The following is a 24,040-nucleotide window of genomic DNA, read 5'->3' on the forward strand; positions in this document are numbered from 1 at the left end:
TCGAGCACTGTGATGATTAATTCCTGAGCTCAGCCAGGAATAACCTCTGAGCATCTCCAGATGTCCTGAAAAACATAACAAAGACACTTTTATTCTTGTAAACAATTCATTAGAAGTACTATGCATATTATTGGTAGAAAATATTAGTAAAATGCTTTTTTAAAAATAGCTTGCTCTTTGGGTCAGGGGGTAGGTGGGTGGAACAGTACTGGGACCACTCCCAGTAGTTCTTTGGGTTTGGGGGCACCCAGCTCAGCTCCATGCAAGCAAGCGCTGTACCTACTATGTAGTCTCTCCAGCTTTTGCACTGACTTTCAAATATGAAGTGCAGATAATTTGAGAAACACAGTTCTCGTGTGACCTGAAGTATCCAAAGAGAATTGTCTGCTCCATGATTTAGCACATGTAAATTGTACTTGTACTTTTTTTTTTTCCTTTTTGGGGTCATACCCAGTAGTACTCAGGGGTTACTCCTGGCTGTGTACTCAAGAATTACTCTGGTGGTGCTTGGAGGACCATACAGGATACTGGGGATCAAACCCAGGCCAGCTGCATATAAGGCAAATGCCCTACTGACTTTACTTTTGCTCCGATCCTGTATTTGTCCTATTTAATTTTAAAATTTTCACTTAGGACTTTTGTGGGGAGGTTGGAGGGCCCTCAGTAGTACTTTGGCACTGAGGGACCATACCTGGTCATCCTTGGCCAGCCATGTGGGCCTGGTGATTCTGGTGCTCAAGCCTGTATCCAGACCTGTGACTCAGGGGTAATCAGAGCTATACTTGCTGGTTCTCAGGGTACCTTATTGTGCCAGGGATTGAGCTCAGATTCTTGAGTTATCTTTTAAGCTGTTGCACTTCAGAATTTTACTTGTTGAATCAGGAGGGAGAGCTTAACTAGCTAGGTGTGTGCTTTGCATGCAGCAGGCCTTTGTTCCGTCCCTGGTGCCATATGGTCACCTGAGCATGTAAGGAGCACCATCAGATGTCGACCTCCTTCCACCCTCCCCCCAGCACGCACCCATGTGTGAGCTCGCGTGCGCGCGCGCGCACACACACACACACACACACACACACACTCACACTCACACACTCACATACACACACAGTGTGTTGATCAACTGGGGGTGATTTATGGCACTTAAAAAGTTTGCCTTAACAGTTACAATAGAAACCAAGATCATCCCTTTCCTTTTGAAGTCTAATCCACTCCACCTACCTCCCCCATGTATGGAATGTTTTGTTGTATGAAACTTACAGATTCGGGAAGAGGACAAAGACCCAGTCTACCTGTACTTTGAAAGCATGATGACTTGTGCTCGAGTTCGAGTCTATGAAAGAAGAAAGGAGGAACAGAAAAAATCATCGCCATTACCATCCCCAGCATTTCAGCCCCAGGACTCATGTCATTCTAATCCTGAGGACTGTAGTACAAAGGTGAGTCACTTCTTATATAATTTGTTCTTTTTAACTTCTAATTTCCTATTGCTGGTATTAGAATTTGCATTAATATCAAGATAATATAGAGTAATTTTTGTGGTGTGGAGAAGGCTTCAGTATTAAGTTTAGGAATTATCTATTTATCTATTTTTTTTGTATGTACCTAAGCTGGTCCCTTAGGTTTTTTTGTTTGTTTGGGGGGCTACCCCCCCAACACACACAGACACAGACAGACAGACACGCACACACACACACACAACACACACACACACACACACACACACACACACACACACACACAAACTCGTGGTGCTCAGGGACTATTCCTGATTCTGAGTAGTATCTTGACTGCAGAGCCAGGAGTTGCCCCTGAGCATAGCCCCAAAACAAAACAAAAACATTCCTTCAGAATTTTAAATTTATGGTTTTAGTAAAATTTTCTGTGATTATCAGGACTTACCTCTTTTCGTATTATTAAATTTTCTAAATTACTGGAGCTTATTTCATTAAATACCAGCTCTTTTTTCTTTTCCTGTTTTCTTTTTTTGGATCACACCCGGCAATGCACAGGGGTTACTCCTGGCTCATGCACTCAGGAATTACTCTTGGTGGTGCTCAGGGGACCATATGGGATGCTGGGAATTGAACCCAGGTTGGCCACATACAAGGCAAATGCCCTACCCGCTGTGCTATCGCTCCAGCCCCAGCTCTTTTTCCTTACTAGAATAAATTATCAAGTGTAGTGTAAATTGTTTTCTTGGTGGCTCAGTCACTACCAAAGACATTAGAAAGTAAAACTGCATGGTTTTGCAGAGGGTTGTATATAATATGATAATGGCACCTGAGAATCTAGATCCAAAGCTGGTTAGTATTTTAATCTTTATACTATTTCAGGATTCTTTGATAGTTTGTATTTATAAGCTAGTCTGTCTCTTATTATTAAGTGTGTGTTGAAGTATTCTCTGTTATTTCCCCAGGAGCATGATTCTGAACAGCAGTCCTTGAAACCAGTCACCTGTGACCTAGAGGATGATTCTGATAAATCACAAGGTCAGACTGATAGGTCATATGATTTCTTATTACTTGATAGTAATTATAGTGGATTATAAAAATGAGGAAAGGAAAACCAAAAACACCTGTCCAATCTAGAATATGTCTACCTACCCTTTTTTAAGTTCTTCTAAATTGAGACAGATGAAGGATAAGTCTTTTCCATCCTATCATTCTTTATCATTCAGCTCTAAGAAATAAAATTTATATCAGTAAGGTATTTTATTGCAAAAGATGTTTAGAATGTGCTCTGTGATTTTTTTTTTAAATCTCTCAAAAACCTTGACAATGTTAACATCAGTAGTTACTAAAATTTTTCCTCAGATTGCCATTACCTTTCAGTGTTAGAGAAATGCACTGATTTATTTAGTGGTGACTGCTGCCAGAATTACTATGATGAGAAGTAATGAGGAGGGAGTTAATTTGTTTGTTTTTGGTTTTACTTTGTAAGACTATAGTATTATGTAACTTAACTTTATGATGGCATGGTATACACAAATGTAATAATGTTTCTGTGGGAAATTGAGCTAAGTTGATGAGGCTACTGGGGTAAACAGAAGTTGAGAGCAGAACCACCATGAAGGCTGAAGGGATCTGTATCCTGAACTATTCCTGTAACTGTTGTAGCACATTGGGTGTGAGATTTTGGTCCAGAAATATAGCTGTCTAGTATAGATTGGTGATTTGAATGATCTGTATAATAGGAGTGGGAAAGTTTCATCTAGAGAAATAAATAATCTTAAGTATTTGCAGTAGAAACTAGGAGTGCACTTTCACAGGTTACAGAGCATCTGAAGGGTATCTTTGTTTATAGAAGATAGCAGAAGCAAACTATACTAAATAAGCCTTGTTTATTTATAGTCAGTGTCTGTGCGTTGAAAGTACAGACAGTCATTTTAGTCTTTCTTTATTTTGGCAGTCTAGTTCGTCTTCAAGAGTTTTTCAGCCTCTCTTTGCTCATCTTTCTTAACGCTGCCATATTGGGGGCTCTTTTGGTGACAGGTGGATGAGGCCAATTGTTGTTACTGTTGTTGGCATATCGAATATGCAACGGGTAGCTTGCCAGGCTCTGCCGTGCGGGCTCAATATTCTCAGTAGCTTGCCGGGCTCTCCGAGAGGGATGGAGGTTTTTAGGGCGGCCTCCAATCGCTATTAGAGGTGTTACCATGGTTCACACCAAATTTGAACCCTATCAGATATGGTGTGGGAATGATAGGTATTAAGTGTTTTATGGTGTGTCGCGAGGCCGCTTCACTCAAGTGAGAGAAGGAATCCGGAGTTCTGACCTCTGTCGGCGGTCAAAAATCAGGGATGCTGTCTCGTTTGCCAAGGCATCAAAAATCAGATGGGCCGGTCATGTAATGTGATTCAGAGACACCGCTGGACAAGAGCTGTTATCGACTGAATTCCACAGGACGTCCACCAACTAGATGGTCAAATTTCTTCGTCAGATCTCTGAATGAATGATTTGAGGCTCTTCCTGTTCCTGGAGCGAGCAGATATCATTGTGCTGCACTAGCTCGCGACAGGGACAAATGGAGACATTACTGGCTCCCGCTCAAGCAAATCGAAGATCATCGGGGCTACAAGTGATACAAGTGATATTTATAGGTCGTGTTTTGTTTGCAGATTAACACTATCTTACAGTTACAGTATTTTAGAGCAGTCTTAAGTGGGACTCAAAATTTATGAAAGCCCAGACAACAGGATAATGGAATTATAGTTATAATCTTATTCTTTGCAGTCTTAATATTTTTTCCAGAAAACTATCAAATTGTATTAAATTACCACTGAAAATACTTGGGAATAGGACACCGAACAACTGTTGCATTGTTGTGCCACACCTAAAAACACAGAGACAATAACCTATTGAATTTATTTTCTTTGTTTTGTAATTGATTATCCGTGAGATAGACGATTACTAAGCTGTTAATAATTGGGTCTCAGTCATACAGTGATCGCACCCATCCTTCCACCAGTGCACATTTCCCACCAGTGTTCCGTCCTACCATCCCCCAACGTGCCCCCCTCCCATTTCTACTCCCCGCCTGCCTTTATGGCAGGCACTTTTATTTCTTTCTCTCATTTTCTTTCTCTTTGTGCATTATGGTTTATAATGCAGGTGCTCAGAGATCATCATGGTTGTCAGGGTGTTTGGTATTTTTTATCAGGAAGATAAGGCTGGAGTTGCTTTTTTAATTGGGTGACAGCTTTGGAGTGTGGACGTGATTGCTGAGACTTTCAGAAGTATAGGAAGGTAGGGGAAGGTAGCCCATCCCAACCCTGACAAAACCTGGAGAGTTCCGTCACAAAACTTGCATATGTGAATTTTTAGGAGATTATACTTCATTGCGGTATGTTCCAAGATGGTGGAGTAGGGCCAGGAATTTGGTGAAGATTTGAGATTGTGAAAGCAAGTGGCTGCTGGGGGCTCTGCTTGGATGGGCATCAGGCTGACCCACCCCACTACAATTTTCTCTGGTCTGTTCAGCCTTGTAGGAGTCTGAGATTAATTTTGACTTTTGATCTCTTAAGAGATTTATATTTGGTTCTCTGAAGCAAAGCTGATAAATGAGCTTTATAGCTGAACTGGAGGTGGTTTGTGGTGTGGCTCCCACATACCTAACTTTTGGCCGTTTAATTTCTTTGGAAACTTGGTCCCAAGTTATTGAGGTCAGGCCAGAGGCACAGCTGCAGTTTGGGGGTATCAGGAAGTCTGATGGCACCATCAGGCTGCTGATGCACTTTCCCTGTGGGTATAAGTTGAGCTACTGGCAACACCACAACCCCAACCTATTGAATTTTGAGCAAAATATGTTGACGCAAAAATTTCTTTCAATTCTTTATCAGAAAAGTCATCCTGCAATGAAGGGGAATCCTCTTCTACTTCCTATGTGCAACAGAGATCATCTGGCGGTCCCACCAAACTGATAGAAATCATCTCAGACTGCAACTGGGAGGAGGACCGGAGCAAGATTTTGAGCATCTTATCCCAGCACATCAATAGCAACATGCCACAATCACTTAAGGTGGGCAGCTTCATCATTGAGTTGGCTTCTCAGCGAAAGAGCCGGGGTGAGAAGAACCCTCCTGTGTATTCTTCTCGTGTGAAAATCTCTATGCCATCATGTCAAGACCAAGATGATATGGCTGAGAAATCTGGATCAGAGACTCCTGATTGTCCATTATCCCCTGGGAAAATGGATGATATCTCTCCTGTGCAGACAGATGCCCCGGATTCAGTGAGGGAGAGATTACATGGCGGCAAAGGTCTGCCCTTTTATGCAGGGCTTTCTCCTGCAGGGAAGCTTGTGGCCTATAAACGTAAACTCAGTTCAAGCACATCTGGGCTAATCCAGGTGAGAATTATCTTTAATCTGGGTGTAGCACATTTTTATTCTTAGATAGTATCTTGATTTTTTTTTTTTTCAGAGCCCTTTCTGGGCCTGATAATATTTTTCTTCAATTTTCCTGGGAACTGTGTAACAAAATATTTTTTTTTTCTTCATAATAGGCCTGAATTAGATGCACACCTAGATTTTTGACTCTTCTTAAATTATTGTCTGGACTCTAATACTAATCTTTGACAGTGAAGCAAGGCTTAAGGAATGATCATCAGACAACTTTCAAAACATAACAAGATAAAATTGATTTAAGAGAGTATGTATTTAGAGACTTGGAGACATTTTTTATTTAGTAAGGTGATACTCAAATTCATAAGATTTAAAAATATGAGCCACACTATCTTAAGTTCCTAAATTTTTAGAGGTTTTGTCAGCGTGATTATTATAGGACAAAGACCTCTATCGATTCTGTTTAGTAATTTAGGCAGGCTGTAATAGTAAAATGATACTGACACCTAGGAAATCTCTGGAAAGAAATTTCATCTTGCTTTTTGTGCCCTTGGTACTTGGGAGCTACCAGATTGTGCTTAGGGGTCACTTCTGGCTATGCTCGGGACCATGTAGTGCTGGGGATGTAACCTACACTCCCACATGTGCAGCATGCACACTAGCCCTTTAAGCTCTTTTTCAAGCCTGGAAAGAACTTTCTGAATCGAAAATTAATGTCAGAGTTTCTCCTCTTGCACAGTGACATTAAATGCATTTCTATATCAGGGTAATGAATGTATGGTAGTGTCTGACATTGCTAACTTTATTAGCATGGCCACTTCTCTAGGCTAGGACTGTTCCCTTAGAAATACAATGATGTACTCATAACTGATATACTTGATTAAATGTTATATTGCAGTCTATTTTTGTTGGTGCTATATAATTGCTTATGTTGGTATTTCTTAAAAATTTTTTGTGAATAGTGTTTTTACTTTATTTATTGAAAGTTTAAGGACAGAAGCTTACCTGAAATCTTCTAGTTAGGCTAAACTCCTTTTAATACAGGCATAGACATTTCATGTACTACTTTCTCCTAGGATTCATAAGAGTCACTGTAAAATGTGAACTTGCATAAACATTCAGGTTCCTGTAATGGAGGACTTAGGATAAGCTGATAAATAGTTTTCAGAACAACTCCCAAGATAGCCAATCAGGAATATCTGACCTAAATTCCACGGAACCTGAGTAATTGTGTGCCAAAATTTACTTTAGAATGAAAGAGGCCTCATTTTCGGTACCAGACTCAAGGCAAAGATACTCTTGTTTTTCTTTGTTTTTGTTTCTGTTTTTGGGTTACACATGGAGAAGCTCAGAAGTTACTCTTGGCTCTGCACTCAGGAATTACTCTTGGCCCTGCTGCTTAAGAGACCGTATGGGTTGCTAGGGATTGAATCCTGGTCAGGAGCATGCAAGGCAAGCGCCTTACCAGCTGTACTGTCTCTCCAGCCCCTGTCTCTTTTTCAGTAAACACAATTTTATTTAGGTAGCAAAGTCTATTTTGTACCTCTGAAGAAAGAGTGACTTGGCTATAGCTATTCTCCTTACCAGTTCCCTATAGAGTGCAGGAGGCTTTTTCATTTTTGTTTTTGGTCCATACCCTGTAGTGCTCAGGGCTTAGTTCTGGCTCTGTACTCAGGGATCACTCCTGGTGGGACCTGGGGGACCATATGGGGTGCTAGGGATTGAATATGGGTTGACCTCATTGTAAGCACCTGACCTCGAGTAGAGGTTTTTTTCTGCTTAACTCCATGCTCATCTTTTAAATGATGACAGAAAATGAGGTCTCTTGTCATCTAGTAATAAGATTTAGAGAACAAGCATAGAAAACTTGGGAGATTTTTGTTTTCTTTTTTTAGAGAAAACAAAAAAAGTACTACTGCTCAAAATGGGCAGTCTATTAGCTTCAGACAGTAGAGAAAAATCCTTATTTCCTTCATCGATTCACTTAATTTTGACAGTAAATATTTCTAGAGTTACAGTGAGTTTGTGCTACTATTTGTGCTATCTTGAACCCAGTTTTCCAGAAGGTGACATTTTCAAAGTTGAGGTTTGTGAAATACAAAAATGGAGGTGACTTTGGGACTTACGTTATTGTAACAATAACTTTTTTAAACTTGAAAAAAAGCTTTAAGCTTTTTAAAATTTAGATATTTTTAAATATATAAAATATATACTCACCATGTATTTTTCAGACAAGAAGAATGCTTGAAGGAAGGTATTCTTATGAGAGAATTTAGTAACACCTCTCTGAATTGTTAGGGAATTCTGGGACATTTCTTTTTGCTGATTGCTAGTTTAACCAGAATTGCTTATTTATGAGTAAAGGAATTGAACTATTTCTTAAACCCTACAGTGTCTTTTGCATATTTATGGTGTGTAAGTGATGAATATAAAGATTTTGTGTGCCTAGGTTACCAAAATGAAGATTATGAGATTAGATGAGGATATCAGATGACACCATTTTTTAAAAAACTTAACTATGAAGATTATCCCTTAATAGACACCCCTCCCTCCAATTAGTGGTGGTGGGGGGAAGACTTTAAACTTGTTTAAATAAAACCCCTGTCAAGGGAGGTGAGTTAGAGAGAGAATTTTATCTTTACAGAATTTCTCTTTGCCACTTGTTTCAGGTTAATGGTAAGAGTTACCCGCAGGCTAAGTTGCTATTGGGACAGATGGGGGCATTGCATCCAGCCAATAGGCTAGCTGCTTATATCACAGGCAGGTTGCGACCCTCAGTCCTGGACCTCTCAACCCTCAGTACTGTCATCTCCAAGGTAGCATCAAATGCCAACGTGGCTGCATCCAGGAAACCACGTACCCTGTTGCCTTCAACATCCAATTCCAAATCGACTTCCTCCTCTGGCACTACAGCAAATCGCTCTGGGAAGAATCTGAAGGCATTTGTCCCAGCCAAAAGACCAATTGGTAAGTTGTACTGCATTTGTGCTTTGGGAAGCCCTATGATTTGGTGTTGGGCCAGTGGGTACAAGTATGGAGGTTTTAAAATTTTGGGAAATATAGGACTAGGCAATATTCTCATTGTCTATGTTGCCTGACCTCTTTTTTTTTTTTTTTTTTAATCCTTCTGATGATATGCTAGATGAATGGTATAAACTCTGGTTAGTTTTAGAATTTCCAGACTTTTAGCTTAGTTTCATTAGTTTAGAATTTAATGTTTTTTCTGATGACTGGTATTTTTCTGTTTTCAACCATATGTTCCTTGAACTTAAGCCAAGGAGCTTGCCAGTACAAAGTGAGCTGAGTTAGTATAGGCTTTAATGTAGAAACTACTTATAAAATTATTTTAGAAAACAGCATTATACTGTTCATTTCTGTTCTGTGAGTGAAAATCTCTTTAACATTTCAGTGTTAATCTGTAATACTTCATAACCTTGAAATCATTTGTTTTAACATTGAGAATATGTACAGTTGGCTAATAAATTCCTTTTTTTGGTTTCAGTTCTGTTTAGGAGTGTCAGGTAAAGGAGTAAAATTTTTTCTTAAAGAGTAGTCCCATTTTGAAAAGCGTATATATTTTAGATACAAGCAAAACTTAACTATCTTACAAGAAGACAACAATAAAGAGGTGGAGGTGCTGGGACAGGAGGAACAGTGGAAACTAGTTTTAAAATTAGACTTAAGAAGAAAGTCTTTCTTCATTTGTTTTAGATGATGTTGTTTGCTGCTGCTCTGTTGTCTTTCAGTGTCCTCTGTCTATTTGACTATATTGCATAGTCTCAAGAGTCCTATGTAGTAACACCCAGTATTAATCCCTTTCCTGTTAAGCTTATAAAAGTTTGGTTTGTATTGAGAAAATGATTTCTGTGGGTGGAAATTGGCACATATAATGCAGGGAGGTAGTACTTCTAAGAGCTTGACCCAGTGGTGCACAGTTAATGTTGGTAGACACAATCACTAAGAAAATAAAATATGAGAACTGAAGATTTTGACCTGCAAATTTTTATTTGCAGCGGCTCGACCCTCTCCTGGTGGTGTGTTCACACAGTTTGTGATGAGCAAAGTTGGAGCCCTGCAGCAGAAGATACCTGGCGTTAGCACACCCCAAACCCTAACAGGGCCACAGAAGTTCAGTATCAGACCCTCTCCATTGATGGTCGTCACACCTGTGGTTTCTTCTGAGCCAGTGCAGGTGTGCAGCCCTGTGACTGCTGCTGTCAGTACTACCACCCCTCAAGTGATTTTAGAGAATGTTACTGCTGTGACACCTATGACTGCTATTTCTGACATGGGAGCTAAAGAAACCACTTCTGGTGCCACCACTGCAGGGGGAGTTGAGGTCTCTGAATCTAATTCCAGGACTTCTGTAACAACCTCCCAGTCTACAGCCACTGTGAACATTATCAAAACAACTGGGATAACTACCCCTGTGGCTTCAGTTGCTTTTCCTAAGTCTTTGGTAGCATCTTCTCCAACCATAACTCTTCCTGTTGCTTCCACTGCCTCCACCTCCATAGTCGTGGTGACCACAGCTGCATCTTCTTCCATGGTGACCACACCAACTTCATCTCTGGGCTCTGTTCCCATTATACTCTCAGGAATTGATGGGAATCCACCAGTGAGCCAGAGACCAGGTAAGGCCTCGGTTACTAGCTGGTTTATTATACAGCTCTTTCTAATTTTGTGGTTGTGCTAGAACTAAAGTTTAGTGTAACGATGTAGATCTTTTTTTTTTGCATAATATTTGCATTACTGAAAACCATTGCATTCTACAAAACTTGAATACTAGAAATAATAGATTTCTTTATTATTCTATTATTATTCCCCCTTGCTTATAGCTAGTGAAATTAGGATAAATTCCCAATATGCAATTTTTTTAACCAGACTACTTATAAAACTATCACTGATACCATGGTAATAAATTGAAAAAAACTGACAAGTGAAGTTTTTACATGGAGATACTGAAAAAATACATATTTTTTCGTTTGTTTTGGGCCACACCCAAGTGGTGCTCAGGGCTTACTTCTGGCTCTCTGCTCAGGAATCACTTCTAGCAGGCTTAGGTGACCGCAGGCTTAGGCGACCAAATGAGATACCAGAGATTGAACTTGGGTTGCCCCTGTGCAAGACAAACATCCTACCTGGTGTACTACCTCTCCGCCCCCTATAAAAATCTTTAAAATTTAGAATAAAAAATACTGACTTCCAGGTACTGAAGTAATTAATGGAGGTTGAGCACTTAGTCCCTTATAGCAGCCGTTAAGTGGCACATAGTAAGGGCAACCTGTGTGTGTGTTAAGGGTTTATATCTCTGAGGAGGGAGTCTACATGTTGCTGCTCCTTTTGTAAGGAAGAGTTTTTCTATTCTTGTTTGGGGTGGGGAGCTGGAGAGTGCCCCTAAGCAAAGGGTGGCTCTTTTATATTAGGAAAGGGAATGGTATACATAGTCTGCCTATACTGTAACCAACCTGAGTGAGGACTTTATGTTCTTGTTGAAGATTAAAATTCTGGATTCTCTTTGTGTTACCACTGAGGAGTCAGTTCAGTTTCCTATAGTACTAAATCCTGGGTGAATTATTTGTGATTGAAATAAGGAGTCATATTTCTTTGTGTAGGACTCTTGATATTTTATGTTTATTCGTTTTAGTTAAATTTTTTCATTGGTTTAATCAAAGTGAATTTGAAATAGGGAAATCCTGTACTTTGATGTGATTGTTTGGTCTGAATTATCCCCAGTGGTGCTGGGAGCTTCTGGTTCATTTCCTAGGGTTGCTACTGGTGTTGTTTGGGTCTTCATATGGTGCTGACAGTTTTGATTCCATAAGTTTTATTTGGGGGACATTTTAGACCACACCCAGTGGTACTCAGAGAATATTTTTGATACCATATAAGTTGTTTTGGCACTGTATGGCACCATATATATAGTGTTGGGGATTCAGACCAGAATTGGTGGGATGTAAGGTCAAATGCCTTCCCTGACTAATCCTGCCTCTTCTATGATTTTTGTATACTTAATACAACTATCCCTCACCATCATCACCCCAGTAAGGTTGAGGCCTCCAACCATTACTGAGGTGGCTTAGGTTATCATTGGCACTGCAGGACCCAAACAAAAGGGCATTCTTGGGCCCTTGCATTGAACTACTTGGACTAGAATTAGTCGTTGGTGGGGTCATCCTCCCATTCCCCACCCCCAAAATTGAAGTGATGTGTGAGTTCATTTATATATTGAAGTTCTATTGAAAAGTGAATCAATCTTAAAATTTGTCATTTGCTTCTCCCCATATAAATATATACAAATATTTTAATATATAGTTTTATAAGTGGTGTCATTGTTGAAGCTCTTTTGCTATCCTGTTGGACCTTAAGGCTTACATCTTGTAATGCTTTAAATGATCATGTTTTAAATAACAAATGAATTTCTACCTTTATGTTACTAATTCTATTTTGAATCTCTTAAAGTAGCTTTCTTACTACCCTTTTTGTAGTTAATGTGCCTCAGATTCTATTCAGATTGTCTTTTATGGTTTTTAATTTGGCTTACATTTGCACTGTCATCAGCTTAATATTTTTAAGTCAGCTTATTTAAATATATTTTTGAAAAGAGGAATATTTATTGTGGGGTGGGGAACAGTTTGGGGTACACCTAAGAATGCTCAGGAGCTGTTTGTACTTCTGCTTAGGAGTGACCCCTGGCTCTGATCTGGGGGCCGTATGTGGTGCCTGAGATCAAACCCTGGTCAGCTACATGTAATTCAAGTGTCTTAACCTCTGTACCATATCTACAGCACAAAAGGAGGAATACTGTTTTAACTGAAAATGAATACTTGTCAAAATAGGGTTAACACTCTCTAAATAGATTTAAAACAACAAAATACTCTGTTCTAGGTGACTATTGTATATTAGCATGTGGTTTGCTTTTAATGAAGTTAGAAAATGCTGGCTTAATATTAAATAGCACCAAAGGTGGTATTTCTATTTTAAAAATGAAAAGTAAAACTTAAATTTTTATGCATAACAAAAGAAAATTTTTTATGAGTTTGAGGTTTCACAACTTGGACAATTGGGTATATATGACTTTTTCATTTGACTTCTTTCTTTTGCTTCCTCTTTGCCATGTTTCAATAAATGCATACTTAGTGTATGAAAGACTTTTCATTATCTGAATCAATAAATTAATTTTGGTTAAAATTAACTCTTTAAAATTTGATTTAACAGGGCTGGGGTAGTACAGTGAGAGCATTTGCCTTTCATGAAGCTGACCCAGGTTCAGTCCCTGTCACCTTGTATGGTTCCCTGAGCACTGCCAGTAGTGTAGAGTCAGGAGTAAGCCCTGAGCACTGTTGGTTGTGGCATAAAAATAAACAAGACTTGATTTGAGTAGAAATGTTTAGGAAATTAAGAACACTGTTAGCATGATTTACATTTTTTCCCTTGATTTACTGCATTGATTTCTTGATTTTTCTTTTTTTTTTTAACACAGTTTACTTGATTTACTTTTTTCCTTTGTCTAGAGACCAGTTCTGGGACTCCAAACCCTGTAAAGCATTTGCTTTGCCTCTGAGCAACAGCTTTGGCCCCATCCATTTACACAGCATATTTCATTGATTTTTGTTTGAATTACACTATCTTTTATGATGGTTTTGTTCAGTTTGGGGTTTTGAACTATACCAGGGATCACTCTGGGCAGTGCTCAGGGGACTGTATGTGGTGCTAGGGTCAGCTTTATTCAGGACAAGTGTCTGAGCCCCTGTACTGTCTCTCCAACCAATGGTTTTTGAGATTTATTTCATTTTTTAGAGTAGCCCTGAATCTTTTGATACAATTTAAGTGGTTATTAGAAGCATGATCTTTTTTAGAAAATCAGTACGTTTATGGGCAAAGTACCTAGCCAGAAGGCAATGTTGTACATCAAGCCACCATTAATTTTGTTAATATGAAGTTTCATATTTTAAATCACTGATGCTTGATGAATGTGCATTATTCATTGTTATCCCTACTTCTTTATCCTCAGAGCCAACAATTCTAGATAACATATTTCCCCGTTTTTTTAGTATTTCAAAATAGCTCCTCCACACATTAAGATGCATCTTAAGGTACTGTTACTTGTTCAGAAATCTCTTTAATTCACATCTTCATTAAATTTCTGTTTGTTTTAAAACTTATCTTTTGCCTCTTCCTAACCAGGCTTTATTTCCCTGCTTCTTTGATGTCTCTTAATTTCATTACATTTTGGGGGGGTATGTATTTATTTTACTTCTGAAAATTATTCTCCACAAAACTTTTAAGTGTTGCTTACTTGTCTGAAATTTAAAAGCTGAGTTTTTGATACCTCGTGATTTTTAGTTATTGGTTTTATTTTCAGTGTGAGCTCTGAGACTAAACCATAAGTCTAGCATTAATATTCTGAATTTTAAACTTTAAGAAAATTTTAAAGTGAGAATCTAGATAATAGTTTCTACCTATATTTTTGTTAGAAGCATCATCTCTTTAAATGTATTATTTTCAGTTGGTAGTTTCTTTTTGCCATTTGAAAGGTATGACCCTATTACTGTTATGTCTGATTAAAACTTAGGTTTCCAATAATTGTACTGAACCATAGTCTAGAAGTACAGGATTTCATTTGACTTTATATTTAAATTAGAAGTTACTTAAGCTTGACTAAGGCAAGAGCCTTATATGCATAAATAGGTATTTTTTATATATGTTAAAGGCAAATTCTAATATTGTGTTTTTCTTTTCTATTTTTCAGAAAATGCACCTCAGATTCCAGTGACTACTCCACAGGTCTCACCTAACACAGTGAAACGTACTGGACCACGATTATTACTGATACCTGTGCAACAAGGTTCTCCTAACCTCAGACCTGTCTCGAATACACAAGTTCAGGGACAGAGGATGGTTTTGCAGCCTGTTCGGAGCCCAAGTGGAATGAACCTGTTCAGGCATCCTAATGGACAGATTGTCCAGCTGCTTCCTTTGCATCAGCTTCGAGGCTCTAATACCCAGCCCAACTTACAGCCCGTTATGTTTCGCAACCCAGGTATGAAATTAGAGATCTTTCTGAGGAATTTACTTTATGTTGAGTCATTTGACTATGTGATATATTAATGTATCATCATTGGTCTTCTTAGACTTCTAGAGTTGCTTATTCCCAAGCACCGCCAGGGGTAATTCCTGAGTGCAGAGCCAGAAGTAACCCCTGAGCATTGCCGGTATGACCCAAAAAGAAAAAAAAATGTTTTGGGCCAGAGAATAGTACAGTGATAGGTGCTTGCCTTGAATGCGGTGAACCTAGATTTGATCCTTGTCATCTCATTTGGTTCTCTGTATACTTCAGGAATAATTCCTGAGTGCAGAGCCAGGGGTAACCCCTGAACACTGCCGGATGTGGCCCCAAAAGGAAAAAAAAATTTCATCTTTGGGCCAGAGTGATAATACAAAGGCATTTGCCTTGCATGCAACTGGCCCAAGTTCGATCCTAGCACCCCGTATGGTGTCCCAAGCCCGCTAGGACTGATCCCTGAGTGCAGAGCCAGGAGTAAGTCCTGAGCACTATCAGGTTTGGCCCAAATATTAAAAATGAAAAGAAAGAAGTCTTTATAAAAGACAGTGATAATGTGATTTTTTTTTTTTTAAACCAGGGTCTGTGGTGGGAATCCGATTACCCACTCCTAAGCCTACAGAAACTCCATCATCTACTGCTTCATCTTCTGCTTTCTCTGTTATGAATCCTGTAATTCAGGCTGTTGGGACTTCTCCTGTGAATGTTATCACTCAGGCACCATCATTAATTTCTTCTGGACCTGGTTTTGTGTCTCAATCTGGTACACTGACCCTGAGGATTTCCCCTCCAGAACCACAAAGCTTTGCGAATAAAACAGGATCTGAAACCAAACTAACCTATAGCTCAGGAGGGCAGCCTGTTGGTACGGCCAGTCTTATTCCTCTTCAGTCTGGTAGTTTTGCCTTGCTGCAGCTTCCAGGACAAAAGCCTGTTCCAAACTCCATTCTTCAACATGTTGCTTCTCTTCAGATGAAGAAAGAATCCCAGACTGCAGAACAGAAAGATGAAATAAGCTTGTTAAAGAGAGAGCAAGAAATTAAGAAGGACCTACAATCAGAAGGGGAAGGAGACCCTGAAGTTAGAATAATAAAACAAAATCCAAGAGCTCCTGACTCAGAAGAAACCATGAATGATTCTTTGGAAGATGGGGACAGTCATTTAGAGGAAGAATCCATTGCAGAAGAAGGCCTAACTGTTAAACATTCTAAACACTCCTATATCACTGGATCACGTGTAGATGAAGGCTACAAAGATGCTGATGAAGAATATAAGATTAGGAATTCTAACAGTTCCAAAGAAAAACTGACTGTTGCAGAAATGAAGCCCATTTCTGGAAAAGCAAATAAAATGGCAGTTCAAAGTATAAATGACATCCAGCTTAAAAAACCAGCCACTGTGAAAATGGAACAGCAGAAAGGATCAAACAATGCAGATGAAAAAGCAAATGAATTTCCAGTCATCTCGAAGGAAGAAAGTAAGCTCAACTTTTCAAGGAGCAAAGGTGTGGGCCGGCGTAGTCCAAAGCCAGAAACTCGAGAGAAGGGATTCGGTGAATCTTTGGAGAAGGACAATGTTAGAGAGAGATGGAGAAAACACCTAAAGGGCCCTTTGGCCCAGAAATGTGTTGAAATTTCAAAAGAATGCAAGAAAGAGTCAGATGAGCAATTAATTAAAGAAACAAAGACTTGTCCAGAAAATTCCGATGATTTTCATCAAGAAGAAGGCATTCCTGATAACCTTGGGAGGAGTGGAACTACTGAGAATGCTAGAGTTTTAAAAACTGAATGTGATTCTTGGAGCAGTATTTCTAGTCCTACAGCCTTCTCTATTGTTCCTAGGAGAGCTACAAAAGGGAGCAGAGGGGAAGGACATTTTCAAGGTCGCTTATTGTTATCAGGAGAACAGATACAACCAAAGCAAGAGAAGAAGGGTGGGAGAAGTCGCGTTGATTTCACTGCTTTGGATTTGGAAGAGGAGTATGAGGAAGATGAAAATGAGAAAACCGATGATTCTATTGATGAGATTGTGGATGTTGTTTCTGACTACCAGAGTGAGGAGGTTGATGATGTAGAAAAGGTGGTGAGCTCATTTTTGTTGTGACTGAAACCTCAAGGATTTAAATGATTTATTAGAGACAGTAGCTTTTTTCAGAAGATCACTAAGACCTGATATATTCAATTGGATGCTTAGGTTTAGATCATGAATAAATGACTGTAGTTTTTAGGCTGTTAGTCAGGTAACATTTATTGAGCTGATATTGTTGAGACTAACTACTATTATGGAGAGTCTGGCTTCAGTCTTGGAGGGTAGATGCTTGAAAGTCCCTATTGGGTTGGGAATTTGTAAACAAAAAATCCTGGGGCTGGAGAGAGCACAGTGGGTAAGGTGCTTGTCTTGCACGCTACACACCAGGATTCTATCCCTGGCACCCATATGGTCCTCCCAGCCTTGCCAGCAGTGATCCCTGAGCACTGTCTGGTGTAACTGAAAAAAAAAAAATTAAAAAATCTTGTAATCAGTATGCCCATTGAATTTCAGTTAGTTCCTTTGATATTTTTATGTAAATGATTATAGATTATCTTGTAGGTATTTAAGAAACAGAGAATGTGTAATCTTAGAACTAGAGAACTTACCTACCTGCTTGTAGAGATGTTTTTCTCTATGGAAAAGAAATCAGAAGTATCATTTATATTTTAATCTAACCTTGCTTTACATTACTTTTTAATTATCTGCTAAAGTTAAATATCTAGTGTCTAGAATTTATATTCAGAACTTTAGTCATCTTTTGTAATATGACCTTTGTAATATATATTCTTATTTTACTATGCTACTTACTAAAGCCATTTTTCTAGTTTTCCTACTTAGAATTGTGTTTATTGGATTAAGTAAGTTAGGTATAAATAATACAGATCAAGGGATTGGGCAAACTTCGTAAAGCACTAGCTTTGCAGACTGGATTGCATTTATTACTTACAGTTAGAGCACAAAAGCAGCCATAAGGAATGAATATGTGGCTGTGGTCCATTTATTTATGTAAATAGGCAGCAGAAAAAAAAATTTGCTGACCTATGTCTTGGGATATGATCTAAAAACATAGATAGCTGCCTGTGTGGTGCTTTGAAATTTAAACTGCTCCCTTTCTTCACTAGCAGATAATACTGGGAGTGTGGCTTAATAATGTACAAATTCCTGGGTTGCATCCAAGGCACCAAATATCCTTCTCCCACCCTCAGCAACAGCACTGTGGTCCTCTTAACCATTAAAATAAATAAATAAATAAATATGTGTATATGTATAAATATATATATATATATACATACATACATACATACACACACACACTCTTCTGCACTGAATTGCTCTTGTAGTTTTAGAATCTCATTTTCTTGAGATTCATTCAGATTGTTATCTGGGTCTTCTCTGCTAATACAGATAAACATAACAAAAAGATTAGTATTCTAAAACTCATTGTTGGCCAGAGTTACAGTACAGTGAGTTGGGTGTTTGCCTTGCGTGTGGCCAACCCTGGTTTGGTCCCGGCATCCCATTATGGTCCCCTGAGCACTGCCAGGAGTAATTCCTGAGTGCAGAGCCAGGAGTAACCCGTGAGCATCTCCAGATGTGAGCCAAGAAACAAAAAAACAAACAAAACCCCTAAAACTCAATTTTAGTTTAAATGATTTATTTAAATGTTGGGTATTTCTGTACCTCAGTTATATGATTTTGGGCCAGTACAGTGGGTAAGACACTGAATGCACAGCCAGGAGTAACCCCTAAGCATTGCCAGTTGTGACCCAAAAAGTCAAAGATTCCTCCATTCCAAAAAAAACCCTAAACCTCAATGTTAGTCTAATTGACTTATTTAGATGTTCATTAATCTGTACCTTTCTGCACCTCAATTGTTTGAATTTGGGCTGGAATGATAGTACAATGAGTAAGGAACTTGCCTTGCATGCTACTGACCCAGGTTCCATCCCCGGCATCCAGGAGTAACCTGAGCACTGTAGGGTATGGCCAAAAACCAAAACAAAAAAGCATTGTTTAATTTATAAAATGAGGGCCTAATTCTAAAATTGGATTATTCTGTCTATAGCCTCTCTGTAGCTAAAGACATATCAGTACATAGTTGAAGTTTATTCATTGAATTAATTCACTGAGTTTGATAGTTTATAGTTATTGTGCTTTTCTGGATAGCCTTCCATTTATTTTCTGCCTGGATATGTTTTAGACCAAATCCAGTCCAACTTTAAAACCAGTGAAAACTATTGCTCTCTATAGAACTTTAAGTAATTGAATCTTAAGTATTTTAATTATACAGAGTATCATTGAGTTTATTAATAGGGAATCTGATATTGAAGATATACTGGCCTATTTTAAAACAAGGACTAAATGATCTCTAGAATCTAAATTCAACGTTGTATTTATGTGTGTATCCTGTAACTTCGATCATATTTATGCTTGTGTTTAGAATGACATGGGAATAGTGTAAGGGAAGTTGTGAGCATCCTCTCCCATTTAAATCTTCCATTGTGAAGTTATTGGATATTACTTTAAAAGCCTGCACTTAAGTCATGCAGTAAACAGGCGTTCTTCAACTTTATAATGAACTTTTACATACATTACCCTTAAGATACTTTGAGTTTTCTTGTGACTCTGGTGTCTTAAAAATAGTTAACTCCCTAGAATTATACAATGGTGTATATTGCTTACTTTTAATATACATTGTTTACAATATGTTTAAATTGGGAAACAAATGATGGCTTGCATTTAATGTCTGTCGGCCCTATGGAACCTGTAATTTAGGGGTAAGTAATTTTTCCAACAAGTTTAAACATAATAATTTATAATATTGGAATAATTCATTTTGACTTGTACCTCTTTGGTACAGTATAGTCATATATAACATTTACTGTTTAATTGCTGGCATAGTGAACACTACTTTTAAAGGTGGACTAAAAATTATCTGAATATCTATAATTCAAATAGTCTATTGTTTTAGAAAGTTAGATAATGCATTTCTATAATAGGTGCTCAATAACTGCTTTGACTCATTTTTAAGTATCACAAGTAGAACAAGTCTGGGTTTCAGAAGTTTTTTTGTGTGGGATTGAGAGACTTAAGACTGTTGAGGCTATATTAATTTTCTTATCTGCCTTTAGTTTTTATGTCTGATTTAAAGGTAGCCATGAAGCACTTTTAAAGTAGAATCTAACTTCTTTCCTCTATCTTTCCACGCACCAAATTTTATTGTTCTGCTACTTAGTCTTAAAATTTTTCAGCATATAAGTACCTGGATCTTGTATATTAGAAATTACACTGAACCATGAATATAGCCCTTTGGGAACTCTATAATACATTTAATTATTATATTATAGACATGTAATATTAGACATATGTCCAGTGACATTAGACATGTTATATCTAATAACTGTGCCTGCACCAGCAATGTAGCTCCATGGTATAGTACATGCTATGCATGCGTGATACCCTGGATTCAATTCCCAGTACCACCCACCCCCCAAAAAAAGGAAAGAAACTGGGGCTGGAGCAATAGTACAGCGGGTAGGGTGTTTGCCTTGCACGTGGCCGACCCAGGTTCGATTGCCAGCATCCCATATGGTCCTCTGAGCACCGCCAGGGGTGATTCCTGAGTGCAGAGCCAGGAGTAACCCCTGTGCATTGCCAGGTGTGACCCATAAAGAAAAAAAAAAGAAAGAAAGAAACCAAGCTAACTGTATCAGTAACTTACAGCTATATACAGCACTATGATGTAGTTCTTGATTGTTAACTCTACATGTTGTCTTTATGACTTCTTATGATGAACAAGTTATCAGTACTCAGGATATAACATTGTTTAGCACTGGTTGGTTTTGTAAGGGCAACATTCAGTTGAAAAGTTGAGGCGTGCTTGCTTTTCGATACCTTATTTATGAGCAAATGCTGTGTTTCAGAAGAATTCTGTAGACTACATTGAGGAGGATGAGGAGCAGGTGGACATCGAGACTGTGGAAGAGCTCTCTGAGGAGATCATTGCTGCTCACATGAAGACCGCAGTTGCTCACACACAGACTTCAAAACAGCCGTAAGTCTTAGTTCTCTTTGGATTATTTTTTTGTTGGGGTATTTTGTGACTATAAACAAAACTGAATGTTCAATTTAGGAGCTTTGGGTAACTGACCAGTTTCTTTTTTCTTTAGATTTTTCTAATCAGAGACTGGAATTGGCAGTTAATTGACTTGATTATTGCTATGACATAATGTGTGAATCTTAATACCATACTTTTGAAGCACTGCTTACTAAAATACTAGTTTTCCTATCTTCAGCTCTTTTGACGTAGAAAGTCTTCAGTCTTAGAGACATTTTTTATCAAGTGAGGAAATGACCCCATCGGTAGAGTCAAATATGATACATGTATATGTTAGCATAACTGACACAAGTGGATTATTCAGTTTGGCCAGTTTATCTTTTAGGATGACAGTATATTCTCAATTTGGTTATTTGTTATTGAACAGATGCACTGCAGTTAACATTTTCTACTTGTTCAGCTAATGAATGAAAATATAGAGGACAAAATAGTTGGTTCAGAAATATGTATTTCATTTAGTTTAGTAAGTAAGCCTTGTATTGAAGAATGCTTGGGGGTTGAGGGTGTAAGGGAAAGTTCTTATTTTGTTCCAAACTTATCAGTTCTTAGTTTGTTCCATATAGTGTGCATTTTTTCCTATCACTAACTACGGTATAATGATAGTAATGAGTTGAGAAAGATTTCATTCCTTATGATTCCAAGAAAGTCTGAGGAAGTGACAGGGGAGGAGTAGTCCCAATTTCTCTTGATTCCAGAGGTATTTATTTTTTGCATTTTGGGGTTATTCCCAGCATTGTTCAGGACTCCCAGCTCTGTATTCAAGGCATCACTCCCAGTTCTAATGCCAGGCCTCAAACTAGGGTCAGCAACATGCAGGCAAGCACTTGATTCCTCTACTATCTCACTGGCCCATTTCAGAGGTTTCTGAATGTTACTTTTACTGTTTCTTATTTAAAGTATTTCTACGAAAATCATGATTCCTACAGCAATAATAAAATGTAATCTAAAATACCATGTGTAAACTAGTATCAGGAAAAAACAAGTGGGACTCTATTAACAAAAGCTGTACAAAATTTACTTTTATTGAAAGACTCAGAAGAATTCAGCAAAGGAGAGAGAACCATATTATTGAAGCAGAATTATAAAAGGCCAAGAATAAATAAAATATAAAGAGCACAAACTGTAAAGAACCAGGTTGTTATAGTTTCTAAAAATTTAGAGGGGGCTGGAGCGATAGCACAGTGGATAGGGCGTTTGCCTTGCACGCAGCCGACCCGGGTTCGATTCCCAGCATCCCATATGGTCCTCTGAGCACCTCCAGGGATAATTCCTGAGTGCAGAGCCAGGAGTAACCCTTGTGCATCACCGGGTGTGACGCAAAAAAATAAAAATTCTTAGAGTATTAGTACAGGAGGTAGGGCCCTTGCCTTGCACACTCCTGACCTGGGTTCAATGCTCAGCACCCCGTATGGTACTCTCAACCCATCTGGAGTGATCCCTTAGCTCAGAGCCAGGGGTAAGCCTTGAGTATGGCTAGGTGTGGCCCCAAAACCAAAATTAATAAAAGGATATTGTAGAATGAACCATATTGCCCACATATACTGTACCTACAGGAAAAGAAACTGGTTACAATGTAGACAGTTTGGGGTGGTTTGGTTTACTATAACTGTGAAATTGGTCTTAGATTATTGAATTACAGTAACATATTAAAAAATGCTATCTTAATCTAGGAGCCGAACCCATATATCTGCAGAAGAAAAGACTGCTGAAAGGAATCGAAAGGTATTTACAATTCATTTAATGATGATTGCTTATTTAATGAAATTGATACATGGTATTGTCCTCAGAGTTAAAACAATGCAAACTCTATTAGCTGTGACTTCTTTCATGGCTCTTTTTACAAGTGACTTAAAACACCCAACCTCACCCCACCCCACCCATCCTTTAAAAATTTCATAATATTAATACTGTTTTCCTCCTCCTTTGTGTGTGGGAGGGTGTACCTAGCAGTGCTCAGGATCCCAAGGTCATTCCGAGTGGTGCTAGGGATGCCATGCAGTCCTGGGTATCTAACTCTCCGAGCTTTGTAACATGCAAGTCATGTGTTCCACCTCTTGAGCCACATCTTGGCCTTACTAACCCCCTCTTTAATTTTCTTGGTTTCTCTAGATGGTGGAATAATTTGGGGAACTAAAATAGATATGACGCATATGAAAATGCTGTGATTACTTAAAAACTAATTCTGTAATACGGTGATTTGATGTAAGACAAGTTGGTGTGCTTTATCAAGACTCAAGATTTTCAGTGAAGGGCTGGATCGATAGTACAGCTGGTAGAACGTTTGCCTTGCACACAGCCGACCTGGGTTCGATCCCCGGCATCTCACATGGTCCCTGAGTACTGCCAGGAGTAATTCCTGAGTGCAGAGCCAGGAGTAACCTGAGCATTGCTGGGTGTAACCCAAAAAGTTTAAAAAAAAAAAAAGATTTTCAGTGAAGTGATGGCTAGTCGTTCAAGAAGCCATAAAATTACAAATCTTTATTTGGGGTGGTGTCTTTTTTTTTTTTTTTTCCTGTCACAGCCAGCGATGCTCAGGGATTACTCCTGGCCCCTCACTCAGGAATTATTCCTGGCAGTGCTCAGGGGATCTTATGGTATGCGAGGATCAAACCCAGATTGGCCATGTGCAAGGCAAAAGCCTTACCCACTTTACTATTGCTCTGGCCCCTAAATCTCTCTTAATATATTTAGTGCATGATACTGCAATTTGCAGTTTTCTCTTTATTTTCACAACTACTAAAAATAGAAGGAAGTTTGTTTAAAGCAGTGTTTCTCAAACTTTTCCCAATAATCCCCCCTTCTGATCTCTATCCTTCCTTGGTCCCTTAGTCTTAATGCTGTAATCTCCCATTTACGTGATTTTTTTTTTTTAAATACCATTGGCCCTCAGGAAATTTGGGGGCACTTCATTTGGTACCATAATGCTCATGGTTAAAAAATGCTAGTTTCAACCATTTCCAGTTTTATCTTTTTTTCTCCTCTTTTT

General features: G+C 38.6%; 1 protein-coding gene across 9 annotated transcripts in view; it reads left to right on the forward strand.

The window, feature by feature from the left end:
* MGA (MAX dimerization protein MGA) overlaps positions 1-24,040 on the forward strand; it is a 118,660-nt gene that overhangs the window by 78,492 nt on the left and 16,128 nt on the right. For 2 of the 9 annotated variants that reach the window (XM_055130552.1, XM_055130553.1), the window contains exons 11-19: positions 1,260-1,436; positions 2,417-2,489; positions 5,340-5,848; positions 8,512-8,809; positions 9,856-10,476; positions 14,595-14,885; positions 15,487-16,988; positions 20,861-20,991; positions 22,725-22,776. In XM_055130552.1, coding sequence (XP_054986527.1) covers positions 1,260-1,436; positions 2,417-2,489; positions 5,340-5,848; positions 8,512-8,809; positions 9,856-10,476; positions 14,595-14,885; positions 15,487-16,988; positions 20,861-20,991; positions 22,725-22,776 — 3,654 coding nt within the window. Of the gene's footprint in view, positions 1-1,259; positions 1,437-2,416; positions 2,490-5,339; positions 5,849-8,511; positions 8,810-9,855; positions 10,477-14,594; positions 14,886-15,486; positions 16,989-20,860; positions 20,992-22,724; positions 22,777-24,040 lie in introns of those variants that run through there. The other 7 variants (XM_055130555.1, XM_055130556.1, XM_055130557.1 and 4 more) reach the window with 7 other exon arrangements.

Source organism: Sorex araneus, chromosome 3 (genome assembly GCF_027595985.1).
Source record: "Sorex araneus isolate mSorAra2 chromosome 3, mSorAra2.pri, whole genome shotgun sequence".
In the NCBI taxonomy this organism is placed as follows: Eukaryota; Metazoa; Chordata; class Mammalia; order Eulipotyphla; family Soricidae; genus Sorex; species Sorex araneus.